The sequence below is a fragment of the Balaenoptera ricei genome, chromosome 9 (assembly GCF_028023285.1).
Source record: "Balaenoptera ricei isolate mBalRic1 chromosome 9, mBalRic1.hap2, whole genome shotgun sequence".
Classification (NCBI taxonomy): domain Eukaryota; kingdom Metazoa; phylum Chordata; class Mammalia; order Artiodactyla; family Balaenopteridae; genus Balaenoptera; species Balaenoptera ricei.
In genome coordinates, this window is record NC_082647.1 from 62044012 (window position 1) to 62069550 (window position 25539).

Below are 25539 nucleotides of genomic sequence, written 5' to 3' on the forward strand. Positions count from 1 at the left end.
GATTTCCTTCAATTATATTAAGAGTTGAGCCACTAAGCTATACTTTGAAGACAAAAAGGGAATACACTAAAGAAAATTTTAAGTTATCTTGAGTTTTTAATGATATCAGGCCACGTGGCAAACTATCAAAAGTATCAGGAATTTATGTAACTCTTTTAGCCTGCATCATGCTGTGGAAAGTTTAAATGAATGACTTTAAACCACTTAGAAGAGTATCCTTTGCATTGAATCATCATTCAGTGTTACCTATTTTTATATGCTAGATCATATTTTAGATTTGGCTGTTATTTTTAATGTTGTAATTGAGATATACAAATGACCAACTGTGAATATTTTCCCAGGTTCCATACCTGCAACTCTTAACAGCTTGCTCGGCATTTCTGCGTCAGTTCCTTACTGTTGCTTTAAAATAGAAACAGTGTGATGCACTGAATATTGATCTGACCAAGCCTGTCCTGTCTTTAAAATATCTTTACTTATCCCTCATACTTATTGGATAGTTTGACTGGGTATAAAATTCTAGCTTGGAAATCTTTTTCTCTCAGAATTTTGAGTGAGTTTCTCCATTGTTTTCAACTTTCAGTATTGCTGTTTGAAAATTCAAAACCAGTGAATTCCTGATCTCTTATATGGTGACCTTTTGCCACTTTCTCTGAAAGTTTACAGAATGGTTTCTTTGACTCAAGTGTTGTAAAATTTTATTATAGTGTATCTTTATCGGTCTGTTTTTATTCACTGTGCTGGGTATTATTGCATCTTTTCAGTTTGGAAACTTCCTTGAAATATTTGGTTGTTGATTTCCTTCCCTCTCTTATCTACACCTCTAAACTGATTTTTAGTTACCAATTGTCTCTTTTTTCCCATCACCTTGCCTTTTTGTTTTGCTCACTTTTGGGGTGATTTCCTTAACTTTATCCTACAGCTGTTCTATTGAGTTTTTTGATTTTCTTATAATTTAAGTTCCTGGGGTAATTTTTCTCAGAAAAAAATTTTTTAAGGTAGTGTCTTGTTCTTATTTCAAGAATACGATGGCACGAATTTTATCTTTCAGGATATTAGTGATAGTTTTGAGGGGTTTTTTTTAAGTTTTCATCTCATTACATGGTCTCTTTAAAGTTACATTAAATTTGACTATGTTGATCTTTTTGTTTCACATTAGAGGCTTTCTTTAAAATATCTGGTGATTCTTAACTGGCTATATTTTAGAGTAGATATTAAAAAAATAATTGAAATCTCTGTACATGTTTTTAGGGCTTATTACCAGTAGTCCTCGCTGTATGATGGTTGAACTGGAATGATTCATTGCTTAACCTTTTGGGGATTTCATAATGCAAAACCAAACCAATTGGTTTTAAACTTTACCTGTACAACAATCACTGTAACAGATGATGCTGAGACTCTGTCCGTAGGCCTTTATCTCCTTCCTCTTCACAGGCTTTGTTGTAGGGCTGCCCTCACACTGCCAGATCCTGTTTTGCCAATGTACAGGCTCTGGAATTGTCTGGGAAATTTGTTTCCTATGGATAGCCCTTAACCAGTGATTGACTGTGTGGGTACAACTCTGAGGTGTGGCCTACACTGCCTCTAGAACTACCTTGAGGGATTACCCTCCATGGACTTTGCTTGGTATCTTATCCCTTCTTGACTTCCTACCCTTCCCTGTCCTACTTCCCTACAAGGTTTTCCAGGAAATACTTTCTAATAAATCACATTTGCACAAATACATCATCCCAGAGTTTGCTTCCTGGGAACCCAACTTAAGATAACTACTAATGTTTGGGCTGCATTTCCTTTAATAATGTATTATTTTGGGGTAAGATTGGACTGAGGTTTTCTATTTTATTTTTGGTCTCTCTTTGTCAGATATCAGTATCCAACCTTTTACATAAAAGAAGAATTGGTTAAGTTCTGCTACTTAATTTTCCAGAATGATTTATGTCATATAATAATTATGTTTTTTGAAAGACTGAAGTATTTTATCCAGGAAAAACCTGGACCTCTTTGAAATATGGCTGTTTGACAACATTCTTTATTTCTCTGGTTTTTTGGTTCATTTAGGTTTTATATCTTGAGTCAACTTTGATTATTTGTTCTTTTAGAGAAATGTGTTTTTCATTTAGGTTTTCATGTTTAATAGTTATTTGTTATATAAAATACTCTCTTTTTTTTTCATTTCATCTGTGAATTTGGATATAGTTTGAATCCTGATTTACACAAACCAAATGTGAAAAGACATTTGTGAGCTAATTGAGGCAATTTGATTATAGAAGACAGTTGGGAAAATTTGATTACAGACTTGAGTTGGTTAAGTCCAAAGAATTATTGTTAATTTTGTTAGGCATTGATAATTTTGTTAGACATTTGATAAGGGCATTTTGGCTTGTAAGAAAATGTCCATATTTTCGGAGAGGTGTATAGAAGTATGTAGAGGTGAGATGACTTGATGTCTGGGATTTGCATTAAAATACTATCATCAATTGAACAAATAATAAATAAAGTAATGTAGCAGATTTTAAAGTTATAATTCAATTGTATGATGGCTATAAGGGGGTTTATTGTTATACTTTTGTGTGTATTTGAAGATTTTTAAAAAATTTTTTAATTTTATTTAATTTATTTTTTTATGCAGCAGGTTCTTATTAGTCATCGATTTTATACACATCAGTGTATACATGTCAATCCCAATCCCCAATTCAGCACACCACCATCCCCACCCCCCACGGCTTTCCCCCCTTGGTGTCCATACGTTTGTTCTCTACATCTGTGTCTCAACTTCTGCCCTGCAAACTGGTTCATCTGTACCATTTTTCTAGGTTCCACATACATGCGTTAATATACGATATTTGTTTTTCTCTTTCTGACTTACTTCACTCTGTATGACAGTCTCTAGATCCATCCACATCTCAACAAATGACTCAATTTCGTTCCTTTTTATGGCTGAGTAATATTCCATTGTACATATGTACCACAACTTCTTTATCCATTCGTCTGTCAATGGGCATTCAGGTTGCTTCCATGACCTGGCTATTGTAAATAGTGCTGCAGTGAATTAAATTAAATTAAAGCTTAAATTAAGCTTAAAAAAAAAACCTCTGAGTTACCTCTCTAATGAAATTAGAGTACATACTTGTTAGCACATTCTCTCCTACCTCTCCCCACTCCATTTTTATTCACATGATATGTCCTTTCTGCCTACGTGTCTTACAGTTAAATTACTATTATCACTTTATCTCATGTAGCTTTTCTTTCTAGGATAATAACATTTCTGCTTTGTTTCATCATTACCACTCCACAGTGTTATATTGGAAAGGATTACAACCTTTTATTAACGCTAACCCTTTCATTGTGTGATTTCTTCATTTGTGAATTTGCGTTTTTGTTTTAATTTGGATTTAACTCTCAGCTGGTAACTCATTACCTTTAAGTAGGTAATGTATCAAGGGTATGTGGGTACTGAGTTCTTTGCATATTTGAGAATGTCTTCCTGTTATATGGATTCTTGAATGACAACTTGTTGAATCTTTAAGTCTATGGGAATGTTGTCCCCCTCAAAAACTTGGGTTTTTGCAGCATTTCTTTTGACATATAATAACACAGAGGAGAAAGCTGCCTAATAATTTTTCCCTTGTAGTTCTGCCTAATTTTTCCCTTTAACTTGCTTATTTTTCCCTGGATACTTATAGAGATATTTTTTTTAAGTGAAGTTCAGGATCTCTTTTTTTTTAATTTAGTTTTTAAAAATTTTATTTATTTTTTATACAGCAGGTTCTTATTAGTTATATATTTTATGCATATTAGTGTATATATGTCAATCCCAATCTCCCAATTCATCCCACCACCAATAACAACCTCCCCCCACCCCAAGTTCAGGATCTCTTAACCAAGGTTTTTCTTGATTATATGTGAGACCTCTAAATATTTTGATGCATGGCCTCCATTTCAGTGCATTTTCTTTCATATCTTTGACTTTTTTTTTCCTATTTCATTTGTTCTATTCTCTTTTGAGAAATAAGTTATTTCTTTGTTGGCTCTCCATTGCCCATCTTTCATAGCTATCATTTCCTGCATAATTGCTTTAATCCCTTCAGTTTTTAAAAGACTACAAAATAGTCCCAAGTAGTTTAAGATTTTCTTTCCTATGGAGTTAGTATTCAGGTCTGTGCTTTTCCCTTGTCTTTTGCATCCTATGTTTAATTTTGTTTCCCACTACAAGGTTTTTAATGTAGGTTCCATGTATTTCTGCTTGTTCATTTTTTAATAGAATCAATTCTAGGTAACCTTGCTTAAAAATCGTGTAGTTGAAAATCTCTTTTATTACCTAGATAGATAGATAATTGTTTTATGTACCATTTGGATCTTCCCTTTAAATTTTGAGCTAGAGATCTATGCTGCTGCTGGCTGACAGTTTCTGTCTAGTCAGTTAGCTACCTGAGAGAGGTAAATTGGGGAGCTGGGACCTTGGACAGCTGCAAGTAGGAACTTTGTCTCTGACTTTTTAATGATTTTTTATTTTAAGACTCTAGGCAGTAGGGGGGCTTCACCAGGTTGGAGGCATATCATTCAAATTTGTTTGGTTGTTTTCCCATTTTGTCAGGGTGAATAGTTCACCTTGATAAGAAGTTGGGTTTGTTTCATGGGTCAGAACATATTTTTCTCTGCATAGTTACCTTTGATCTGTAGTGGCTGGACATCCTTTTACATTCCCATCAGCAATATATAGTGATCTAGTCTTTTCACATCACCAGCATTTGGTGGTATCACTGTTTTTTATTTTAGCCATCCTTATGGGTAAGTAGAGGTATCTCATTGTGGTTTTAATTTGCATTTTTCCTAATGGTAAATGAAGTTGAACATTTTCTCATGTGCTTATTTGTCATCTGTACATCCTCTTCAGTGAAATATCTGTTCATGTCTTTTGCCTATTTTCTAATTGGATTGTTTATTTTTTTCTGTTTAGTTTTGGGAGGTTTTTTTTTTTTTGGCTGTGTTGGGTTTTTTCGTTTCTGTATGAGGGCTTTCTCTAGTTGCGGTAGGCGGGGGCCACTCTTCATCGTGGTGCGCGGGCCTCTCACTATCGTGGCCTCTCTTGTTGCGGAGCACAGGCTCCAGACGCGCAGGCTCAGCAGTTGTGGCTCACGGGCCTAGTTGCTCCGCGGCATGTGGGATCTTCCCAGACCAGGGCTCAAACCCGTGTCCCCTGCATTGGCAGGCAGATTCTCAACCACTGCGCCACCAGGGAAGCCCCAGGAGTTTTTAATATATTCTAAATACTAGTTCTTTGTTAGGTATGTGGTTTACAGATATTTTCTTCCAGTTTGTAGCTTGTCTTTTCATTCTATCAGTAGGGTCTTTCACAGAGCAAAAGTTTTTAATTTTGATGAAGTCCAGTTTATCAGTTTTACCCTTTTATGAATAATGCTTTTGGAGTCAAGTCTAAGAACTCTTTGCCTACCTCTCAATCTCGAAGATTTTTCTCCTTCCTTTTTCCTAAAAATTTAGTTGCATGTTTTACATTTAAGTTCATGATCCATTTTGATTTAATTTTCATATAAGATGTGAGACTCGGGTCAGGGTTTATTTTTTTGCCTAGGGATGTCCAGCACCATTTATCGAAAAGTTTATCTTTCCTCCACTCAGTTGCTTTTGTACCTTTGTCAAAAATCAGTGGAGCTATTTAAGTGGTCTGTTTCTGGTTCTCTGTTCTATTCCATTGATCCATGAGTCTCTCCCTCTACCAGTACTATAGAATCTTGATTTCGGTAGCTGTATGATGTCTTGAATTCAGGTTGACTGATTCCTCCTACTTTATATCCAATTGTGAGGATCAGAGAAAGCATATAAAATTTTCGAACATAATGCCTCACATACAGTGTACTTGTAAGCATTTATAAGTTGTATCTCTATATAAGATTCATCCCAGTTTTATAAGGAAAGTCTTTGGGGAAAAAAGTTTTTGAAAATCATTTTAATGTGATTTGAAGAGAGAAATATATTTTGAATATGTAAATATAACAAATGAATATGATAATCCAGAACAGATTACAAATACTAGACTGACAACTCTGGCAGGATATGGTATAAAGTACTAAAATTTAAAAAACAAACAAAAAACACTGAAAGCCTAGGACTTTATTGTGAATTCCACTGACTTTCTGAAAGCCTAAAAAACTGGAAGAAGGATTTGCTCGTGTAATAAAGGGCATTAAAGTCTTGGTGAGAGGATGTTAGTAACCAATGAGTGACTGAAAACCAACCATAAGAGAAGAGGAGCATTTATCTATACACAAGGATAAAAGATCAGTCTACCCTCAAAGTTTCTGGCACCGGTGTGGGAAGACCATGAGTAATTTTTAAAGTTTTAAGAAGAAGAGAGATTGTACTAGGTCAAGTTGTGCTTCAGGTATAAAGGCAGTAGTAAACATTCTCCAGCCTGCAACAATTTAGAATATAGCACCAATGAGCACCATCACAAAAATTACTTGCTGAAATCCAGCCAACAAAAACACGACATTAATAAAGAACTCACATTTAGAGCAGCTGTGATAAAAGAGCTAATAATGAGCATAGAATCCAATTTAAAATATATTCAGGATCAAGCAGTCGTGGCAATTACAGTGTAATTTACAGAATATAAACTATGTAAATTTTACAGAATAAAAGTACTTCACAAAAATTGATTGTTGTGGGAGTATGTATATATATGCTGATTTATACATTCTCAAAGCAAGAAATCAATAAGTACTGTCTAAATTTGAAATATGTAATTAAAAAATAAGGCCTCTGATTGCTTTATGTTTTTCATAATCTTTATCTTTAGAGGGATTGTTTAGAGGAGGGGGTTCACATTCTAAATGTTTATTAGCTGACGTTCAAAGTTAATTTAGATTCATTTAATTTTCCTTTTTTCTATAAATTCAAATAAATCTAATTTAATATGTTAAATCTTTAAAGTAGCATGACTAATATAATCCCAGTTCTGTAAAACGATAGCACAATGGTTAAGAATCTGAGTTCTTGATTCAGGTTGCTGGTGTGACCTTGGGAAGCTTACTAAGCTCTCTGTGTCTGAGTTCATCTGTAAAGTGGGATTAATAGTCCCTAGTTTATGGTTTACAGGTAATCCATGCTCTTATTAGTACAGGGCCCAAATGTTAGGTATAATTATCCCCCCTTCTATCTCTGTTATTCATAAAGATGTTATTCGTATTTGTAATGATATTCACCAGATGTTAATGATAGTTGTTTCTAAGTGATGGGATTTGGGGTGGTTTCTTTCTTCTTCACATAGTTCTGTATTTGCTTGATTTTTTTTTTTTAACCAATGAATAACACAAAACTGTTCCTTAAAAAATAAAAATATAAATTTTAGTTGTCCCAGCACTTTTGCATCTGAAATCTGTAGTTTTAAAATCTCTTCAAATGATTCTGATTATGCATCAGGTTTGGAAAACAGGTGGCATTGATAACTTCCCTGCATTCAATTCTAATCAATATATATTGAAGCCCTTGTAATGTGCAGTGTTGTTAAGCAGTGTCTTCTTCCAATCTGGTCTACTTTAGACTCTTGTGTTAAGAATCTGAAGAGGTGGGGGTGATGATTTTTGCCAAAAATCTGAGTGGGGCTTGGGGTGCATTCCACTCACATGAGATAGCTCTTTTATGCCAGGAACAAGAATGAAAAATGGAGGTATACAGAAATTCAGTCATAAGGCAGGAGCCCTTGAAATTGGAAGGAGATGGGGTAAAAGCAACAGGGATAAGCCAGCACATGCTGACTGAGAATTCTCTGGACCGGAAGGGGTAAGAGTATGACAGGCATCAAACAGCATCACAAAATATTTTAAAGTTAACAAATTTTGTAAAATCAAGAAGTCAATTTTCCCTCCACTCACCCCAGAACAGGTGTCTTTCTAAAAAAGTGCTACCTCAGGTAAGAAAACCCTATCCATCTACAAATAATAAAACCTCCATGCTGCAGAAGTAGGCTTGTTCTGAAGCTCAGTATCTTCTTGGAAAATGGCTGGGTAGCAGGTTAGTATTCATGGTTACTGGAGCTTGATCAGCACTTCCTTCACTTCAGATATTCACTGTGGTGATGGAAATAAGAATTTTCTCTGGCCCTACAGTCCTTACTTCCTGTTCTCAGTCACAGTGCTTTCTGTCTGAGTGGTACTGAACGCCACTGTGACTATTGCTTTCCAGTACCAGGAGTGGTAGACTCTGCAGCCATGGAAATTTCAGTTGGATTTGTGCCCTTCTGAGACTGTGACGTGATTATATCTGGTGTTAAGGTAAGGAAAGTCACAGCCAGTACAAAAAGAATAAAAAATCAAAACTAGTGTGTTAGAAGGCAGAGTGTCAGTGGGAGAATTACAAGACGTGGGGAATTGTGGCTCCTAGTTGACTTCTCAGTTTCTTAAGTGCCTGCTAATGTTACCTTAATAGCTTTCCTTCGGGTTTACCACTTCAATCTTACTCTGCCAGTCTTTCTTTATTTACCGTAAGAAATTTGGAGTTGTGATGCCTTTCCCTTACTTCTCTCAGCTTCATGTTTTCAATTCATGATTCCTTCAAATCACTGACCTCAGTTGTATCAAGTCTTAATAATGTACACTCCAGTTAAAGGGAGAACTCACATAATAGCAAAAATATAGTTAAATAGTCAGTTCTCTTTGGCTTTTTGAATGTAATCTCAGACCAGGATTTTGGCTAAAGCAAGGTCTAATGAACTGGGCTTCTAATAATCTGGAGAATTTTAGAGTTTCAAAAGAAGCACTTAAAGCAGGAAGGATATTTTTCTGGGATTGTAGATTACACCTTTTGAATTATAAGGATTTTGTTAAAGGGCAGTTTGAATGGAGAAAAGAGGACAGTGGGAGGGAGAATTTGAGGACGCTGCCCCTCAGGGAAAACAGCAGAAAGACTTGGTAAACTTGTTTCTGCTTTTCCTCTGGGAAATTGAATGGGGGAGTTGAGCGGGACATATATACTCTTTACCCATGAGGGCCTACCTTTCTAAACTTGAAGTTATAGTAAAGATAGAGTAAAAGAAGTAAACAAGTGCCTGCTGTGTTCATATTGGTAATTTGCATCTCTGGTGTTGAGCAGCTTTGCTCTCCACTTCCCCTTAGGGTCATTCTTCTCAAACTGGAATTGCTATTCAAGAGAGAGGGTCTGAGATACAAGATAAGCATGGTACTGTTCCATGGCATGCCAAATTTACTTACAGATTTTGGAATAAATATTTTTATGTCTAATATACATATATTAAATGTGTATTAAATGGGATAAAATAAAAGGTCCTATGAAAGTATTTTTATATAAAGCTTTTACTAAAGTAAATGTTAATACAGAAAAGTGTGTAAATCATAAATGCAGAGTTTAATGAATATCATGAAGACAACAAACCAGGTAACCACTACTCATTTGTTTTGTCTGATTTTAACATACTTTCTTTTTATAAGTGTTTGGATGACATATCTCTTTCCATCCTTTTGCTCTTAACTTTCTGAATATATTTAATGTATGTCTCTTGTAAGCAGCGTATACTTGTGTTTATTTTTTTCTCTAGTCTGGCTGGTAATCTTTCTCTTTTAAATCGAATTTTTAGTCTTTTTATAGTTAATGCCATTGCGGATAAATTTGTGTTTAGTTAATCATATAACTTTGTTTCCTGTTTGTCCCACGTATTTTTTTATCCACTTCTCCCTTTTTTCTGCCTTGAAAATACTTGTATTATTTTATCATTTAATTTTTTCTATTAGAGTTTTATTTATATATTTTTACCTTTTTTAATGATTACATCAGCGATTATAGTATACATTCCTAGTGTCTTAAAGTCTGATATTAGTATTTTTACACAACAAAATGATTTTAGAACACTTAAACTCTTTGCATCCTTCTCACACTTTTTGTGCCAGTTTTGTCATTTATTTTAATGATAATAGTAATAATACCTTGTGGGAACTTTTTAATGTTTTATGTAGCCAGTGTTCATTTGTATTTATTTATATACATAAGCTTTTTATAGCTCACTCTTCCTTTTTACATCTCTGAATTTTCATGGAATTCTTTTCCTTCTGCCTGAAGAACTTGTTTTAGTATTTTTTTTAATTAGTTATTTTATTTATTTATTTATTTATGACTGCATTGGGTCTTCGTTGCTGTGTGCGGGCTTTCTCTAGTTGTGGCGAGCAGGGGCTACTCTTCGTTGCAGTGCGTGCGCGGGCTTCTCATTGCGGTGGCTTCTCTTGTTGTGGAGCACGGGCTCTAGGTGCACAGGTTTCAGTAGTTTTGGCACACAGGCTCAGTAGTTGTGGCTCGCGGGCTCTAGAGCACAGGCTCAGTAGTTGTGGCACACGGGCTTAAGTTGCTCTGTGGCATGTGGGATCTTACCAGACCAGGCTTCAAACCTGTGTCCCCTGTATGGGCAGGCGGATTCTTAACCACTGAACCACCAGGGAAGTTCCTCCTTTTAGTATTTCTTTTAGAGTAGACCTGCTTATTATAAATTCATTCAGATTTTGTTTTTTCAAAAATCTTTTTCAGATTTTTTTTAAATAAATTTATTTATTTATTTATTTATTTATTTATTTCTGGCTGCGTTGGGTCCTCGCCGCTGCGCGTGGGCCCTCTCCAGTTGCGGCGAGTGGGGGCCACTCCTCGCCGCAGCGCGCGGGCTTCTCACTGCAGTGGCCTCTCCCGTTGCAGAGCACGGGTCCTAGGCTGCACGGGCTTAGCTGCTCCGCGGCATGTGGGATCCTCCCGGACCAGGGCTCGAACCCGTGTCCCCTGCATTGGCAGGCGGACTCCCAACCACTGCGCCACCAGGGAAGTCCCTCGGATTTATTTTTGAAGGCAATTTTTGCTGGATATAGAATGCTTTCTTTGTCTTTGGTTTTTGGCAGTTTCACTGTGGTGTTTCTTGGTATCATTTTCTTTTTTCTCCTTTTTTTTTTTTAGTTTTTAAATTTTTTTGTGTTTCATAGAGCCTCCTGAATCTGATAGTTGGTAGTCTTTTGTCAGTTTTGGAAAATGTTCAGTCATTATTTCTTCACATACTGGTTCTCCTCAATCATATGTCTCTTTTTCTTCAAGGATTCCAATTAACACATATGTTAGACCTTTTCACTCTATTATGTTTCTTTTGCTCAATTTTTTATTTACCATCCTTATGTCTTTTTGTACTTCAGTCTGTGTAATTTCTTGTGACCTGGCTTTCGGTTTGTTAATTTTTCTCTTCATCTATGTCTGTTCTATACCTTATATCTTAATCTTGTCATTTAACTTATTGACTAACTAAAGTTATTAGTAGGAAAATCTCTTATTTAAGTGTCCTGGGGGTCAGTTTCTATTTTCTACTCTTTTCTCTGTTTTCAGTCAGACTTTTAATTTTGATACCTGATTATTTTTTATTGTGTTGGACATTATCACTACCTAAAAATTATAATAATAATTTGAGGTTCTCCATAATTTTATATTTATCCGGGAAACTTTATTTTTGCAGTTAAGCTAGGGGTAGATCACCTTAATCAGTCAGTGGTTAAGATGATTCCAACTTGGGCTTCAGTCCTTGTGAAGGTTGGTCTAATTTCTGCTCCATCCTTATTCCTAGATTGTAGCCTTTCAGGGTCCAGATAAAAGCCTGCCTGTTTTCCAGGACCTCTTCTCCAAGGCAGATGCTGGACTCTGTGTTTTTTCTTAGCTTCTTTGCGTCAGCTACTGTTTTCTCTGTCAGAATCAGTAGTTGTCTTGAGGAATGAAGCTGTGCCAAATGTCCAGCCCACCTTTCCTGACTTCTTTCTTTTTCCAGAGCTTGTCCCCCCTCCCCTCAATTCTCACTGCCTTGATATCTTACCAGTGTCTCCAAACATATATATTTTTACATTTTGTTCAGTTTTTCTGGTTGTACTCAGCTGAATGGTTGCTTTTAAAGAACCTAGCCATTCTGGAAATATAACCACATGAAATTGTTTTGTTGTTCCAGTGGTGATCATTGGTTTGTTTATTTGTTTTTACAAAGTATTTCAAAGCAGTTTTTATTTTGACGGTCATATCTCCCAGACCCCTACCTTCACTATACATGTCCATTGTTCTGTGCTGTTAGTGGTGATTGGGTAAAGAGTTTGAGAAATGCAATGGAAAGAGCACTGACTTTTTAAGCAGACAGACTTGGGTTCAAATTGTGAATTTTATTGATTTTGTCAACCTGTGCAAGTTATCTGTTAACTTTTTTAAATTTCTGTTTTCTTATCTGCAAAGTGGTCATAGTGAGAATGAAAAATGAAATTAAAATTAAAATTTTTTTCAAGCAAAATAAAGTATGGACTGCATCTGGCATGTGCTTAGCAACGTTAATGCTTAGCAATTATTTTGGTAGATGCTTAGCAAACATTTTAAAAATTATCTTGGTGAGTTGGAAACTGTAGAATTAGGACTATTCTTATAAGAATTTCATAGGAATTTATAAGTTCACCATGTAGTAATTATTAGCAAACCCCTAAGAAGGGCCTGTTTCGTTGTCGGGCAGTTCAACAGGCATTTGTTGAGCAACCACTGTCCCAGGCATCCTACTTAATCCTAGTGATATATAGATGCTGTTCGGGGTCTTGCAGTCCAGTGGGATAACAATGAAAGATGGTGAGCAGGTGGCAGCTGCATTCAACACTGCAATGAAGCCTGGGTATTAGGGCGAGGGGTTGGCAAACTTTTCTTTTAAAGGGCTAGATGAGGCTTTGTGGGACATACTGCCACTGTTGCAGCTACTCAACTCTGCTGTTGTAGTGCAAAAGCAGCCATAGTCACCACTAGGTGTATTCAAGTAAAACTTCACTTACAAAAACAGGTGGCAGATAGGTTTGGCCCTGCGGATCCCAAAACAGTGCTGACTCTAGCCTTCTACAAGCTAAGAATTCGTCTTACATCTTTAAAAGATTGTTTTAATAAAAAGCAAGAAAAAGAATATACAAGACACTATTTGTGGTCCACAAAGCCTGATGTATTTTATTTCTAATTCTTTACAGAAAATGTTTGCTGACCCCTGATAAGAGTAGGTAATGATTACTACCAAAAGAGAAAAAAGGTAAATATAAGTATTTTGATAGCAAAGAAAGAAAAAGAACGTGGCAAGCAGGCTTGCGTCCATGCAGGATCCTGGCTAGAAGAACAGGAAATTCCGTGTGTAAATACTGACATATTTGCCCGTGCCCCACCCCAGCAGTGATCCTCCTAGTTGCTACTCGTTTATTTTATTGAATTGTCCATACTGTGTGTTTTCGCAGCAAATAGAGGGACAAAAATTAAATACTCTTAGATATGTTCTCCTGTATGAAAGGAATTAACTTCCCGGTATAGCTAAAAGTTATCAGTCCTTACTCTTGGTATTTTTATTGCTTTATAATTTATAACATCCTGCTAATTTTTTTCTTACAGAAATACATTTTCGGGAAATGGCCTCTAAATCTTGGCTGAATTTTTTAACCTTCCTTTGTGGATCAGCAATCGGATTTGTTTTATGTTCTCAGCTACTTAGTATTTTGTTGGGAGAACAGAGGGACCTCCAGCCTAATATTCTTCATAATGATCCTCATGCTAGGCATTCAGATGATAATGAACAGAATCATCTAGAAGGACAGATGAACTTTGATGCAGATGCTAGCCAACATAAAGGTATGGCTTACTTTATTAAGGAGTAAACAGAAACCATATTTTTCAATCTGTTTAAGTGTTGAGAGAATTGGAAAAAGTTATTTATATGAATTTTATTATATCACTATATCTTTTGATGAAAATGAGCTTAATTCTAGGTATTAAATGACAGTTCTTGGTTTGCCTCAAGAGAAGGAAATTGCTAAAACCCAGATTTATTTAGGGTGTAAGATATTAACTTTGAATTTATTTTTAAATAGAAATAGTTCAGAAACCATAACTTGGGGAAAGGCAAGACTTTCAAGTTAGATTTGTTTCTAAAAATTTTAATTTTGTTATCATGGTTCATATCTGTATCTTTGGTTTTTGCTATCATCTTGTTTTAATCTTGGTTTTTGCTTAGTCTTGTTTTCCTAGAAAAGCTCAAGAGGTATATGTAAATCTCAATTTATATTTTGTCAGTAGCTAACGTAACTAATCTTTTCTTGTTTTGAGAGGCATAAAAAATTAGGGAAGTAGAATACTAGGAATGTGTTATATATAATGACTTCATTTTCTCCTGGTCTTCTACCTCTATCCAGATGTTCTGAATTATGTCCTCTATGTTCCCCTTAAATGTTGGTTTTCTCCAAGTTTCTGTCCTTTGGCTCTTTCTTTGCCTGTGTGATGTCATCAATCCCCATAATTTTAGTTTCCATCTGTTCCTTGCTGTCTTTACCTTAGCCCAGTTCCAGACACTACGAGAAGACATTCAGAATTCAAAGATCTCTGCAAATTGTGATCTATTTGACAGAGAAGAATACAACAGCTTGAAAAACCATTGGAATTCTGGAATGCAGAGAGTCCCCCATTAAGGGTTTTTTCTCTTATCTTTTTGGCAGTAAATTGCTTCTTTCCTACCTCTTAAGCTGAGGTTGAGGGTGAGGTATCACATCCTTGTTGAGTTTTATGAACTAGCAAATACATGCATACTATTACAAAGTGTGTCATGTGTGTGAATGTTTATATGACAGTGATTCAGCTCTGAGCAGCCATGTTCTTATCACAGAGCAGTTTAATCATTGTGCACTTGATCTGTATCATTGCTCTAGGTCTTCAGTTGATCAGTTGGAGCCAGGCTTCTCTACTCCTGGTAGGCTGTAGTAGATCGGCCTCACTGCAGGCACATATATTAGGATCTACTTGTCCTACTTGATGGTCCACAGAATGTGGGGTATGCTAGAGGTCTGTTTCTCTCAGACTTAACATGTGTAAATCACACTCCTTTTCCTTTATAATCCTAAAATTCATTCTTCCTCCTATTTTTATATAGCTCATTACTTTCTGCCTAAGCCAGAAACTATGAAGTCATGGTAGGTGCTTTCCTTTGCTTACCAATCAATCCTGTTTCTCATAAATTTAACAGTCTGCTTCTTTACCATTTTTTAGGTTACTTCTCTCAATCTCTAGCACGCTTCCCCTAGTTCAGGCCACATATCCATGTACCTGCTCTCAAGCAAACTTCACCATGCCTTTTGTCCTTTCTTCTGGTGAGCTTCATTTAAAGACCTAATTTTTGCATCATCTCTTATTTTTCCTGATATTGCTTTATATCCTTTTCTTCTCTCTTCTAGCCAACTTCCCATTCCAATGTTCTATAGTGTTTATAAGGCATTGCTTTATTTTACCCTCAGCACACTGAAACCTTCATACATACCTCTATTATAGCATTTCTAGTATATGGCAAGTATTGGTTTGCATGCCAAGCTCCCATGCTAGAATGAATTCTTCTGTAGCAGGACATATGTCTTATTCATCTTTTTATCTCCTGTACCAGCACATGCCTACTACAGAGTAATGAATGAATGAATAATTGAAAGAATGAGAAAGACTATCTACCAGATTCCAGCAGGAGGGAGAAGGATGTCTTGCTCTAAGTGAAACATATTGGGGATTGCTGCTTCCACCACTTTCCCCACCATCCAGCATTTGGTATATCTGTACAGCTAAGAGATTGGGCTCCTCAAGTATATGAAATGTGAATGCTCTCTGACTGAAAAGAGGGTAGTTTTCTCTGTTTTTGGATTGTGAATTCTTGATATTCAGAGGGACATGAGAATATTTTCATGCCCTGCCCAATCTTTCCTTCTACTCCCTCTCAATCAGTTAACTAGAAATTTATGCCTCCAGTTGTTAATTTTTCGCAGGGCTGAGCTTTTGTAACTCACTGGTTGACCTTAACTCTAAGGATGTTTCCTCAGGATTCGGCCTAGAGCATTGCTACACAAAGTGAGGTTTTGCAGACTCACGCTGGTCCACAACTAAATAAGTATTAAAGTCAGGATTAAATAGTTAGAAACCTTTATGGTAATTTGACAATAATTTTGAATAAATCTAGAAATAAAAACTTTGGGCTTGTATTTTATATTTATTTTTTAAATTTTATTTTATTAGTAATTCATTTTTAGCATATTTACAGAAGTATAGGTCTCTAACTATTGGAAATAAAAATTGATCCTTCACCAAGCACTGATCTGGAATATCATAGTTGGATTCTTCCTCTAGAGCAGTGTTACTCAAAAGGTAGCCTTGGCCTGACAGCCTGTGAATTGTTTGTTACCTGTCTGCATCCTAATAAGGATCTTGCACCAGGATGTAACTCAGTTAAGCTCACTGCTGAGTTAAGTGGACGTTTTGATAGGTTGTAGTAAAACTTCCTCGATGAAAGAAGTAACATGCTGCTTTATATTCTGGCATAAGTTCCCTATTTCTTTGCAAACCAGTACTTTGAAAAACACTGCTCTAGACAATCTTGGAAATACTACCTCTACCTGTTCTTCTGTTCTGTTTCTCACTGTTAGATTTGCGTTTTGGAATGAGGTGTGTTACTGTAAGAAGTAATCTCTGCTTTGCATTAACTCTTCTTCAAACTGGAGTAGTCATGAAAGCATTTTTAAAACCACCTCAGGGTACTTGTAGAAATTCTTAACACTAGACTCTTGTGGACTCCAAAATGAACTGCTACTTCATTAGTTTGTCTTTCCTGCCCTTCAGAAGCTTATTCACAGCAGTGAGAACTTCCTGTCAATGTTCTGTTTCTTTCAGCAGCTAAATCACTAATGGTAAAGAGGTATACGGGGTGGGGGGCATCTTGGAAATTGTTTAAGAAAATGTCTTCTGTGGTATAATTTATTTGGATTTTACAACTATGTAAATTAACTTTAAAATTTTTCTGTTTAATAGATGAGAACACTGACATCGCCGAAAACCTCTATCAGAAGGTTAAAATTCTTTGCTGGGTAATGACAGGGCCTCAAAATCTAGAGAAAAAGGCTAAACACGTCAAAGCTACATGGGCCCAGCGTTGTAATAAAGTGTTATTTATGAGTTCAGAAGAAAATAAAGACTTCCCTGCTGTGGGATTAAAAACCAGAGAAGGCAGAGACCAACTATACTGGAAAACAATTAAAGCTTTTCAGTATGTTCATGATCATTATTTAGAAGATGCTGATTGGTTTATGAAAGCAGATGATGATACATATGTTATATTAGAAAACTTGAGATGGCTTCTCTCAAAATACAACCCTGAAGAACCCATTTACTTTGGGAGAAGATTTAAGCCCTATGTAAAGCAGGGCTACATGAGTGGAGGAGCAGGATATGTACTGAGCAAAGAAGCCTTGAAGAGATTTGTTGATGCATTTAAAACAGACAAATGTACGCATAGTTCCTCCATCGAAGATTTAGCACTGGGGAGATGCATGGAAATTATAAATGTAGAAGCAGGAGATTCCAGAGATACCACTGGAAAAGAAACTTTTCATCCCTTTGTACCAGAACACCATTTAATTAAGGGTTATCTGCCTAGAACCTTTTGGTACTGGAATTATAACTATTATCCTCCTGTAGAGGTAAGTTTAGAAATTTTATTACTGTATAAATACTTAGACTGACTTTTGTTTACTTTAAAAAAAAAACTAGCTAATAATGCTTATGTTTCTTTAGTATCAATAACTAAGAATCTACCTTAGTCTTTTTATATCGAATGGCAGTATAACAGAGTAGATGAGAACAAAGGTGTCAGCAGTGGTAATTCAGCAAATATTCGTACTACTGTATGCCAGGCACTAAGAATATAGCGGTAAATATGGCCAAGTTCCAGTTCTTATGAACCTTACATTCTGAATGAGGAGACATACAATAAACAGGCAGACAAGTCAAGTTATAATATGATCTTAGGTAGTGGCAAGTGCCCTGAAGAACAGTAAAGCCAGGTAAGAGGATGGAGAGTGACCCAGAGTGGAATGGGGTACTCTAGTTTAGGCAATTAAGGAAGACTTCGCTAAAGGGTAACTTTTGAACAGAAACCTGAGTGAGGTTAGAAAGCAGGCTATGGGAAGATCTGGGTAAAGAGCCTTCACGTCTTTAGGAACGACACATGAAAAGACTTTGAGGTTCAGAAAGACCTACGTTCAAATCCTGCTGTCCCACCTAATTGCTGAATGACCTTGGATGGACAGAATTTGCCTAACTCCTGAACCTAAGTTTCCTCATTTGTAAGATGGATCTGATGAACCTGTCTCATTCAGTGGTAGTTACGGTGTAGGACCGTGTCTATCACACAGTGAGTACCTAATAAGTCCTAGATCTCACTTGACACCTTAGCTTACATTCCTGAGAATTTTATCTAAAATACATTATTTTACTAAATATTTCAGATGTATAGCTAAATATTTGAGAAGGATATACTATTTTGTACCCAACAATCAGCTTTACCAAATATTAATCTTTTGTCACATTTGCTTCAGATTTTTTTTTTCAAAAAGAAAAAGATATAGAACTAGGTGAGGCCTATGTACCCTCCTCGGTCCAGTTTTCTTACTTCCTTCCTCAGAGTTAACCACTATCATGAGTTTAGTACTTATAATAACCATGTGTGTTTTTATATTTTTCCTACATGTTTATGAATCCATAAATAGTATATAGGATATTGTTTTGCAGGTCTTTAAATAAGTGGAATTATACCTCATGTATACTTGAACATATGCCTTTTTCACACATTGAAATTTATCAACATTAATATATGTATCTGCTTCATTAATTTAGACTGCTGTGTCATAATCTAATATATGAATATACTGTAACTTACCCATTCTTCAGCCGATGTGTATTTAGTAGGCTGTTGCCGGTTTTTCACTATATGAGCATTGCAGCAGTGAATGACTGGAGACCGGGAGTCATGAAACCTAGCTTTTAGACTCAGTTCTATTGTTGATTAATATGTCTCAAGGCAAGTCACTAGTGCTCTTCGCCTTCTTTCCTCTGGCCCTAAGGTACAAATAATACACTTTGTGCTACCTTTCTCTTCTTCACGAGCCAGTGTTTTCAGATCATCATCTAGAACAGTGGTTCTCAACCGGGGGCTTTTTTGCTTCCCAGAGGACATTTGGCAAAATCTGGAGACCTTTTTGCTTGTTAACTTAGCGGTTGCTACTGGCACCTAATGGATAGAAACCCACGAGACTATAAACCCACTAGGTGCTAAACATTCTACAATGCACAGGACAGCCCTCACAACAAAGATTATCCAGCCCAAAATGTCAACAGCACTGTGTTTTCAAAACCTTGACCTAGAATATCTGACCGAAGCTTTAAGCTATCAGCTTTAAAAAGGAAAATTTGAAGCAAATCACTACCGTTTCAGCTCTCAACCACCAGTGTGTTCTTGTTACTTACACAGAAATGATAGCTAATCCTTACGGCAATCCTGCATTTAAGAGGGGACAAAACTGGGGCTCAGGAAAATTAGGTAACTGGTCTATCCTGCTAAGTAGCCTAGGCAGTATTGCAAATCCACTCTGGTTCTAAAAGCTTGTGTTATTTCCATCATGAGCACCCCTCTCTGATTAATGGGGTATGTGCCCCTGAAAGGAGGGTAGGGGATATGTTAGAATAAATATTCTTCTGTTGGGATAAATTCCACTTGAATAAACATTTTAAAGCACAGTTTTATGTAATGAGGTTCTTTGAAACCGTATGCTAGCATCTTATTTCTATTAGAGATGCAAGAATTTTCTAAACTATAAAACAGATGTATTCCCAAGTGTGCTTTTGATAGTCTATTTTTGTTTTGGTTTTAGTGAGGTACTACTTTGGATGCTTCTTTAGTGTAAACTCTTCTTAAACCATTCCAAGATTACTTGACCTCTTCCCTTCTTAATTCTGCACCGCTTCCCATACAAAAATATACCCAAACTCAAAAACATTACAAATGCATAATAACAAATACACCTAAATGCATGTAAGATTTTACTAAGAGTATCTGATATTGAGTACACATAACGGTAACGGCAAAGGGACATCATAATTGTCATTATTTTGTAACCAGTAAAATATCCTACTTTCTCTTTAAGAGTACTGCCCACAGTTCCCACATACAAATAGGGTATACCCAACAATATACTTTATATTAACAAAATAAATATTTCTATAGTACATATTTTATTTAAATTGTACTAGTTTTTAAAATGGAAAATTTTATGTTCCTTCTATAATAATTTGTGAGTTGTATTGAAGACTATAAAATAGGCTTGGAAGTTCCAAAATTGACCCAACCTTCTGATATTGTCTCTTCTCTCTCAGGAGGTTCTGTATAAACCCAAAGTGAAATCAGACTTCTATTATTACTCATCATTTAATAAATTGGCTTCTCTCTAAGGGAGTTACTGTTTTCAAAGCCATCCTGAGTCTCATACATACACTTTCCCTGTCTAGTAATCACTAAAAATACAGTGTAGAAAATTTTTTTCTAGAGGTTAGGGTGTGAGATATTCTAGTTGATCAAAGAGTTATGTTCTTAAGCTGGTTGTTCAGAACTTTGCGTGCAGTTCCCTTCTCATACCACCTTCTCACTTCCCTAGAAGTAAGTCTATTCCTAGGAATAAAGTCTGTTCCCTAGGAATAAAGTCTATTCTCTAGGACTACATACAGTCTATTCCCTAGCAGTAGATTTTTTACCAGAAAATTTGCAATCAGTCTTAATACAGTGGATTTAAAATAAGTGGATTTTAAAATATTTTAAAAACCCTCTACTTGTGAAATTGCCTTTTCGTAGGTCAGAAATGATCAAATATGGTTTATTATATTAATTCTTCAGTTTTATTTGCATTAACTCTAATCCATTTGAAACTTACTGATATATGGTTGATGTAGAGAGCTCTTGATTTTTCCAAATTGTTAACTAATTATTCCAGTTCCATTTATTAACTGAGTCTTGCTTTCATTACTGATTTAAAAATATCTCCTTTATTATCATTCACTATAGCATTGCTTATAGTAGGATCGGTATCTGAGATTTCAGTTCTGTTCCATTGTTCTATTTGGTTTTGGCTCAGTACCATATTGTTTTGAACCTTGTAGCTTTACAAAAATTTTAAGTTATTAATCTAAGAATGTGTCTTCCTCTCCTTTATTTCTCCCTCTCTTTTAAATTGTTTTGGCAACTCTCATGTCTTTATTCTTGTGTATAAACTTACTAATTTAGGAACAGTGGACATCTTTGCCCAGGATTTTTTAAGTTCCTTTTAGGTCTCTTAGTAAAGTTTTATACTTTTCTTCAGGTAAATCTTTATTTCTTAAGTATCTCCCTAGGTTTTTAGTATTTTTGTTACTCTTCTACTTGAGCTCTTTTCTTAAAACTTTTTAACTAGTATATACATGAAAGCTGTTTGTTTGTTTTTTTTAAGCATCTTTAAAATCTGGCTCTGTTCCTGGATTTTTTATTCTGATGATTTTTCACTCTACTCTCGAGTTTTTGGGGTATCCATAATCATATGCAAAGAACTAGGTATTTTGTTTCTAATAATTTTAGCTGTTTTTTTATAGCCTTTTATTGCTTATAAAGCTTAATAATAACAGTATCCTGGCCATCCAGTAAAAAAACAGTGCAATAGAGTATAACATAATTAATGCAGTAAATCTTATCAAAAATATTATTGCAATATTTCAGAGTTATATAAAATTGCTTCCAGAGAGGATCAGTAATTTAATATTAACCACTCTTGTTCTAGTCTTTAGTTTACTGTGCACTGGCCACTATAGTAGCCACTAACCACATATGACTATTGAGTGTTTGAAGTATGGCTATCAAAATTTAGATGTGCTCAGGTATAAAAGTCATACTTGATTTCAAGGACTCAGCACAAATAAAAAGAATGATTTCATCAATAATTTTAAAAATATTGATCACCTATTAAATATTAAGAAAATAATATAGATTTATTCAGTTAAAATATATTCAAATTAATTTCACCTATTTTTACTTTTTAAGTATGGCTATTGCATTATGTGGCTCACATATCTACTGGACAGAGCTGGTTTGATAATCACAAGTTGACTTATCTGTTTACTTTTCATATTTGTTCCTATTCTTAAATTCCCTAAAGATGTAAAAAGTAGGCACCAGATAATTTTCCAGAATCTACATGGTGGTCCAGGAAACCCACATATCCAGTGTTTGTTTCAAAGGAAAGGTCAGAGAAAATACAGTGGACAATTTCTTAATGATTTTTACTGCATTGTAAGCTACATACTTCCAAACATGAATTATTAAATGTTCAATTCAATAGGTCAATATGAATCTTCTCTGGGAACTTGCCAGACTGTTTTCCTCCCTGGGTCCCTGCAAAGACATTAGAGACTTAAGTTTTCTTGGAGTCATCTGAGTGAAACAGTCTCCAGATACCAATTCTGATCCCCAGATGACCTTGTGACTATTTAAGTCTGGGACCAGTTTTTAAAATTTCTGTTTTCTTTATTTTCTTGCTTTTTCATTCCTCTTTTTACGTTGTATTTTTGTTATTTTGTTTTTGTCTTGTTTTATTTAAATCTGCTCTCATGCCAACTCTTTTAGAAATGTATGAGAATTATATAACTGAACAAAGTTTTAACTTTGACCTACTTACTGAGGGCCACCTGAACTTGATTATTCTGTCAGTAATAACTAACATTTATTGAGCATTTACTATAGGTAAAGCATGGTACCAAGCATGTGACACATGTTGTCTCCTTTAAGTAAGCATCTTTTGAACATGGGGAAATTGAAGCTTATAGAGATTAAGTAACTTGCCCAAGATTATATACTAGTAGGCGAAATTTAGACCCAAACCTAGGTATTACTCAGCACTTCCCCTCTTAAGTACTATACTGTTTGGGTTGATGTGTCGATGAAGTATTAGGTTGCAGACACATACTGGGCAAGACTTTGTAGTCATTGAATGTTCCAAAGGTGTCTTTCTGAGGCTGAGCCAAGCAAAACTTCATAGTGAGAAAGTTATGAAGAGAAAGCAAAACTTGGAGAAATAGAGCTTTATCCTTTGTATAGCTGACCCTTTTATTTGAGGAGGTCTCAAGCGTTTTCTTTTTTTGCTAATCCATAGGGCATGAGAGAATATTGTTTCAGTTAGATATACTTCAGCAACTTCATGTTTGATTTTAAATCATTGGGAACTCTGAAAACTCTTGGTTTCTTTCACAGGTCTAATAAATAATGTGCCTCTGCTTTACTTTGCCAGCCTTAATGCTTGGATTCTGTTAAAATTAGTGTTTCCTTTATCAGTATTTGAATATTGTATGTTAACAATGTGCTATTTACTAATAATGCCTGTTTCCACTACTTTTTCAGGGTCCTGGTTGCTGTTCTGATCTTGCAGTTTCTTTTCACTATGTTGATCCTACAACTATGTATGAGTTAGAATACCTCGTTTATCATCTTCGTCCGTATGGTTATTTATACAGATATCAACCTGCCTTCCCTGAGAAGATGCTAAAGGAAATAAGTCAAACATACAAAAATGAAGATACAAAAGTAAATCAGGAGCCCTTGAAAGAAAAACATAAATGAACAGAGGTAAAATGTCTAACATTGCACTGAAGAAGAACTTCTCCATTTCTGATATAGAACACTGGAATCCCAGTGAGGAATTCTTTCTAAGTGAACATTCCATATTAGAAATTTTTCATATGAATGACTGTAAACTGAAGCTTTAAGTGAGCTGTGAAGTCTGTTGAAATGTGTTTTGATACAGTAATATATATACGTATATGAAAAACTTGTGTTTTTAAAATGGTGGCCAGGCAGAGGAACTAGAAGAGATTTTGTTGCCTGTTCCTGACCACATGTATTATTTTCACTGAGAAACTAAAACAGTTAAATTTGCTAAAACTACACTGCACCATTGTTAGTAACCCACACACGATGCTACACAGATCTGCCTTAAAGAAAATTTAGAAGGAAATATTGTTGTTCAGTGTTGTTTGTAAACTCAAAGCCTGAGTTTATATTTGCAGTATGATATAAATGAACCAACCTCCCCGCCACGCACACACACATGCAACTTTTGTCTAATGAAAATTTTGCTGTGACTATAATTGGCAGTATTTCTTCCAGAATAAGGTAGACTAAGAATGGCACTTGACCTAAAGTGCATTAATAAAACCACATTTTGAAATTATCATGGGCCTTGACTGTATTATATACTTGGTTCTAATTAATAGTTAATCTTTTACTGAGTCCCCGTTGTCTCTTTCCTAAACATGTTTAACCATTCTTGAATGCCATTCTCAACTATTAATATTTATTTACTGAAAGTATTAATAACATTCTGTAAACATGCATTTTTTAATATTTTATTCCCAAATTTGCCCATTGTTAATTATGGGTAACTAATAAGTAGTAAATGTAATGCTATTTGGGGATGCTTTTCTTATATTAGTGCCACTCTCAGGAATCACTAAGTAACATTTTTAACTGATTATTTAAAACTGTCCAACTACATAATTATAGTTCCTTTCATTCTCATCCTGTTGAGAGATGAGAACTTGTTTGTGCCTTTCATAACTTGTTTAAAGCAGAGTTTTGAGATTCGTTTTTCAGGCTCTGAGGTGGCTGTTAGTTACACTGGCAAAATAATTTGTGAGATTTTGACCAGAGTTAATTAGAAACATTAAAAAATGCAGAGTGCTTAAACAAATTGAAATATGTCAGATATTAAAAGACCAAATACTTAGTTTACGAATAACAGCCTGAATTTTGATGCTGGCTTATTTGGGGATGATTGTTTTGCCAGTGGACAGTTGTAAGAGAGCTCAGTCTTGATGACCCGTTCAAGACTTTCATCAAAAACACATTCATAAATGTTTCATTCTAATTTTAGTGACCCTCTATTTAAAGAATTTCTGGAAGGAAAGAAAATTTTAAATTTTTGTTGTCTTTAGCAATATCATCTGAGTGTATCATAACAGAATACTTCACAGACTTTCCATAAGATTATCTTAAATGTTACAAATAATTTACATTTCTCTTATGTTTTATCATTATGCTAATTTTATGTGGTTGTCATGCCATTGATTCTGCTGCTTAGCTAAATAGTTTATATTTATTGTGCCAAAACATGCGAAACCATGACCTCTTTCAGTTGTATATTTGAGAGGATGTTCATCTTAGTGGCTAATTATGGATTACTCTGTCAACATAGTGAAAACTTACACCAGTTTTTACCAATTGAATTGTTTTTTGTTATTTTCATGATGATATCATCTGCCAAAATTTCAAGGCATTCATTCTATTATTTGAACAACTCTTTACCTTAGTATGGATAGGAATTTATTTGCAGTCCATACGTGCTACTTTTCCGTACTAGAAGTATAAATGGTTTACCATAAACATCCAAAAACCTTAAAATTGATTCATAGGAAATCAACATTGTGATGAATCCTGGGGTCTGAAGTCAGACTGCCTGGGTTTAAATTCTTGCTCCATCACTAGTTTTGTAACCTTGAGCAATTTACTTAATCTCTCTGTGCCTCAATTCCCTCATCTGTAAACTAGGGACAATAATACTACCTACCTCACAG

General features: G+C 35.3%; 1 protein-coding gene across 1 annotated transcript in view; it reads left to right on the plus strand.

Moving 5' to 3' along the window:
• Window positions 1-24237, plus strand: part of C1GALT1 (core 1 synthase, glycoprotein-N-acetylgalactosamine 3-beta-galactosyltransferase 1) — a 37722-nt gene extending 13485 nt beyond the window's left edge. The window contains exons 2-4 of the mRNA XM_059932802.1: window positions 13432-13668; window positions 16870-17537; window positions 23309-24237. Coding sequence (XP_059788785.1) covers window positions 13432-13668; window positions 16870-17537; window positions 23309-23527 — 1124 coding nt within the window. The 3' untranslated portion in view covers window positions 23528-24237. The remainder of the gene's footprint in view (window positions 1-13431; window positions 13669-16869; window positions 17538-23308) is intronic.
• The last annotated feature ends 1302 nt before the right edge of the window (window positions 24238-25539 follow it).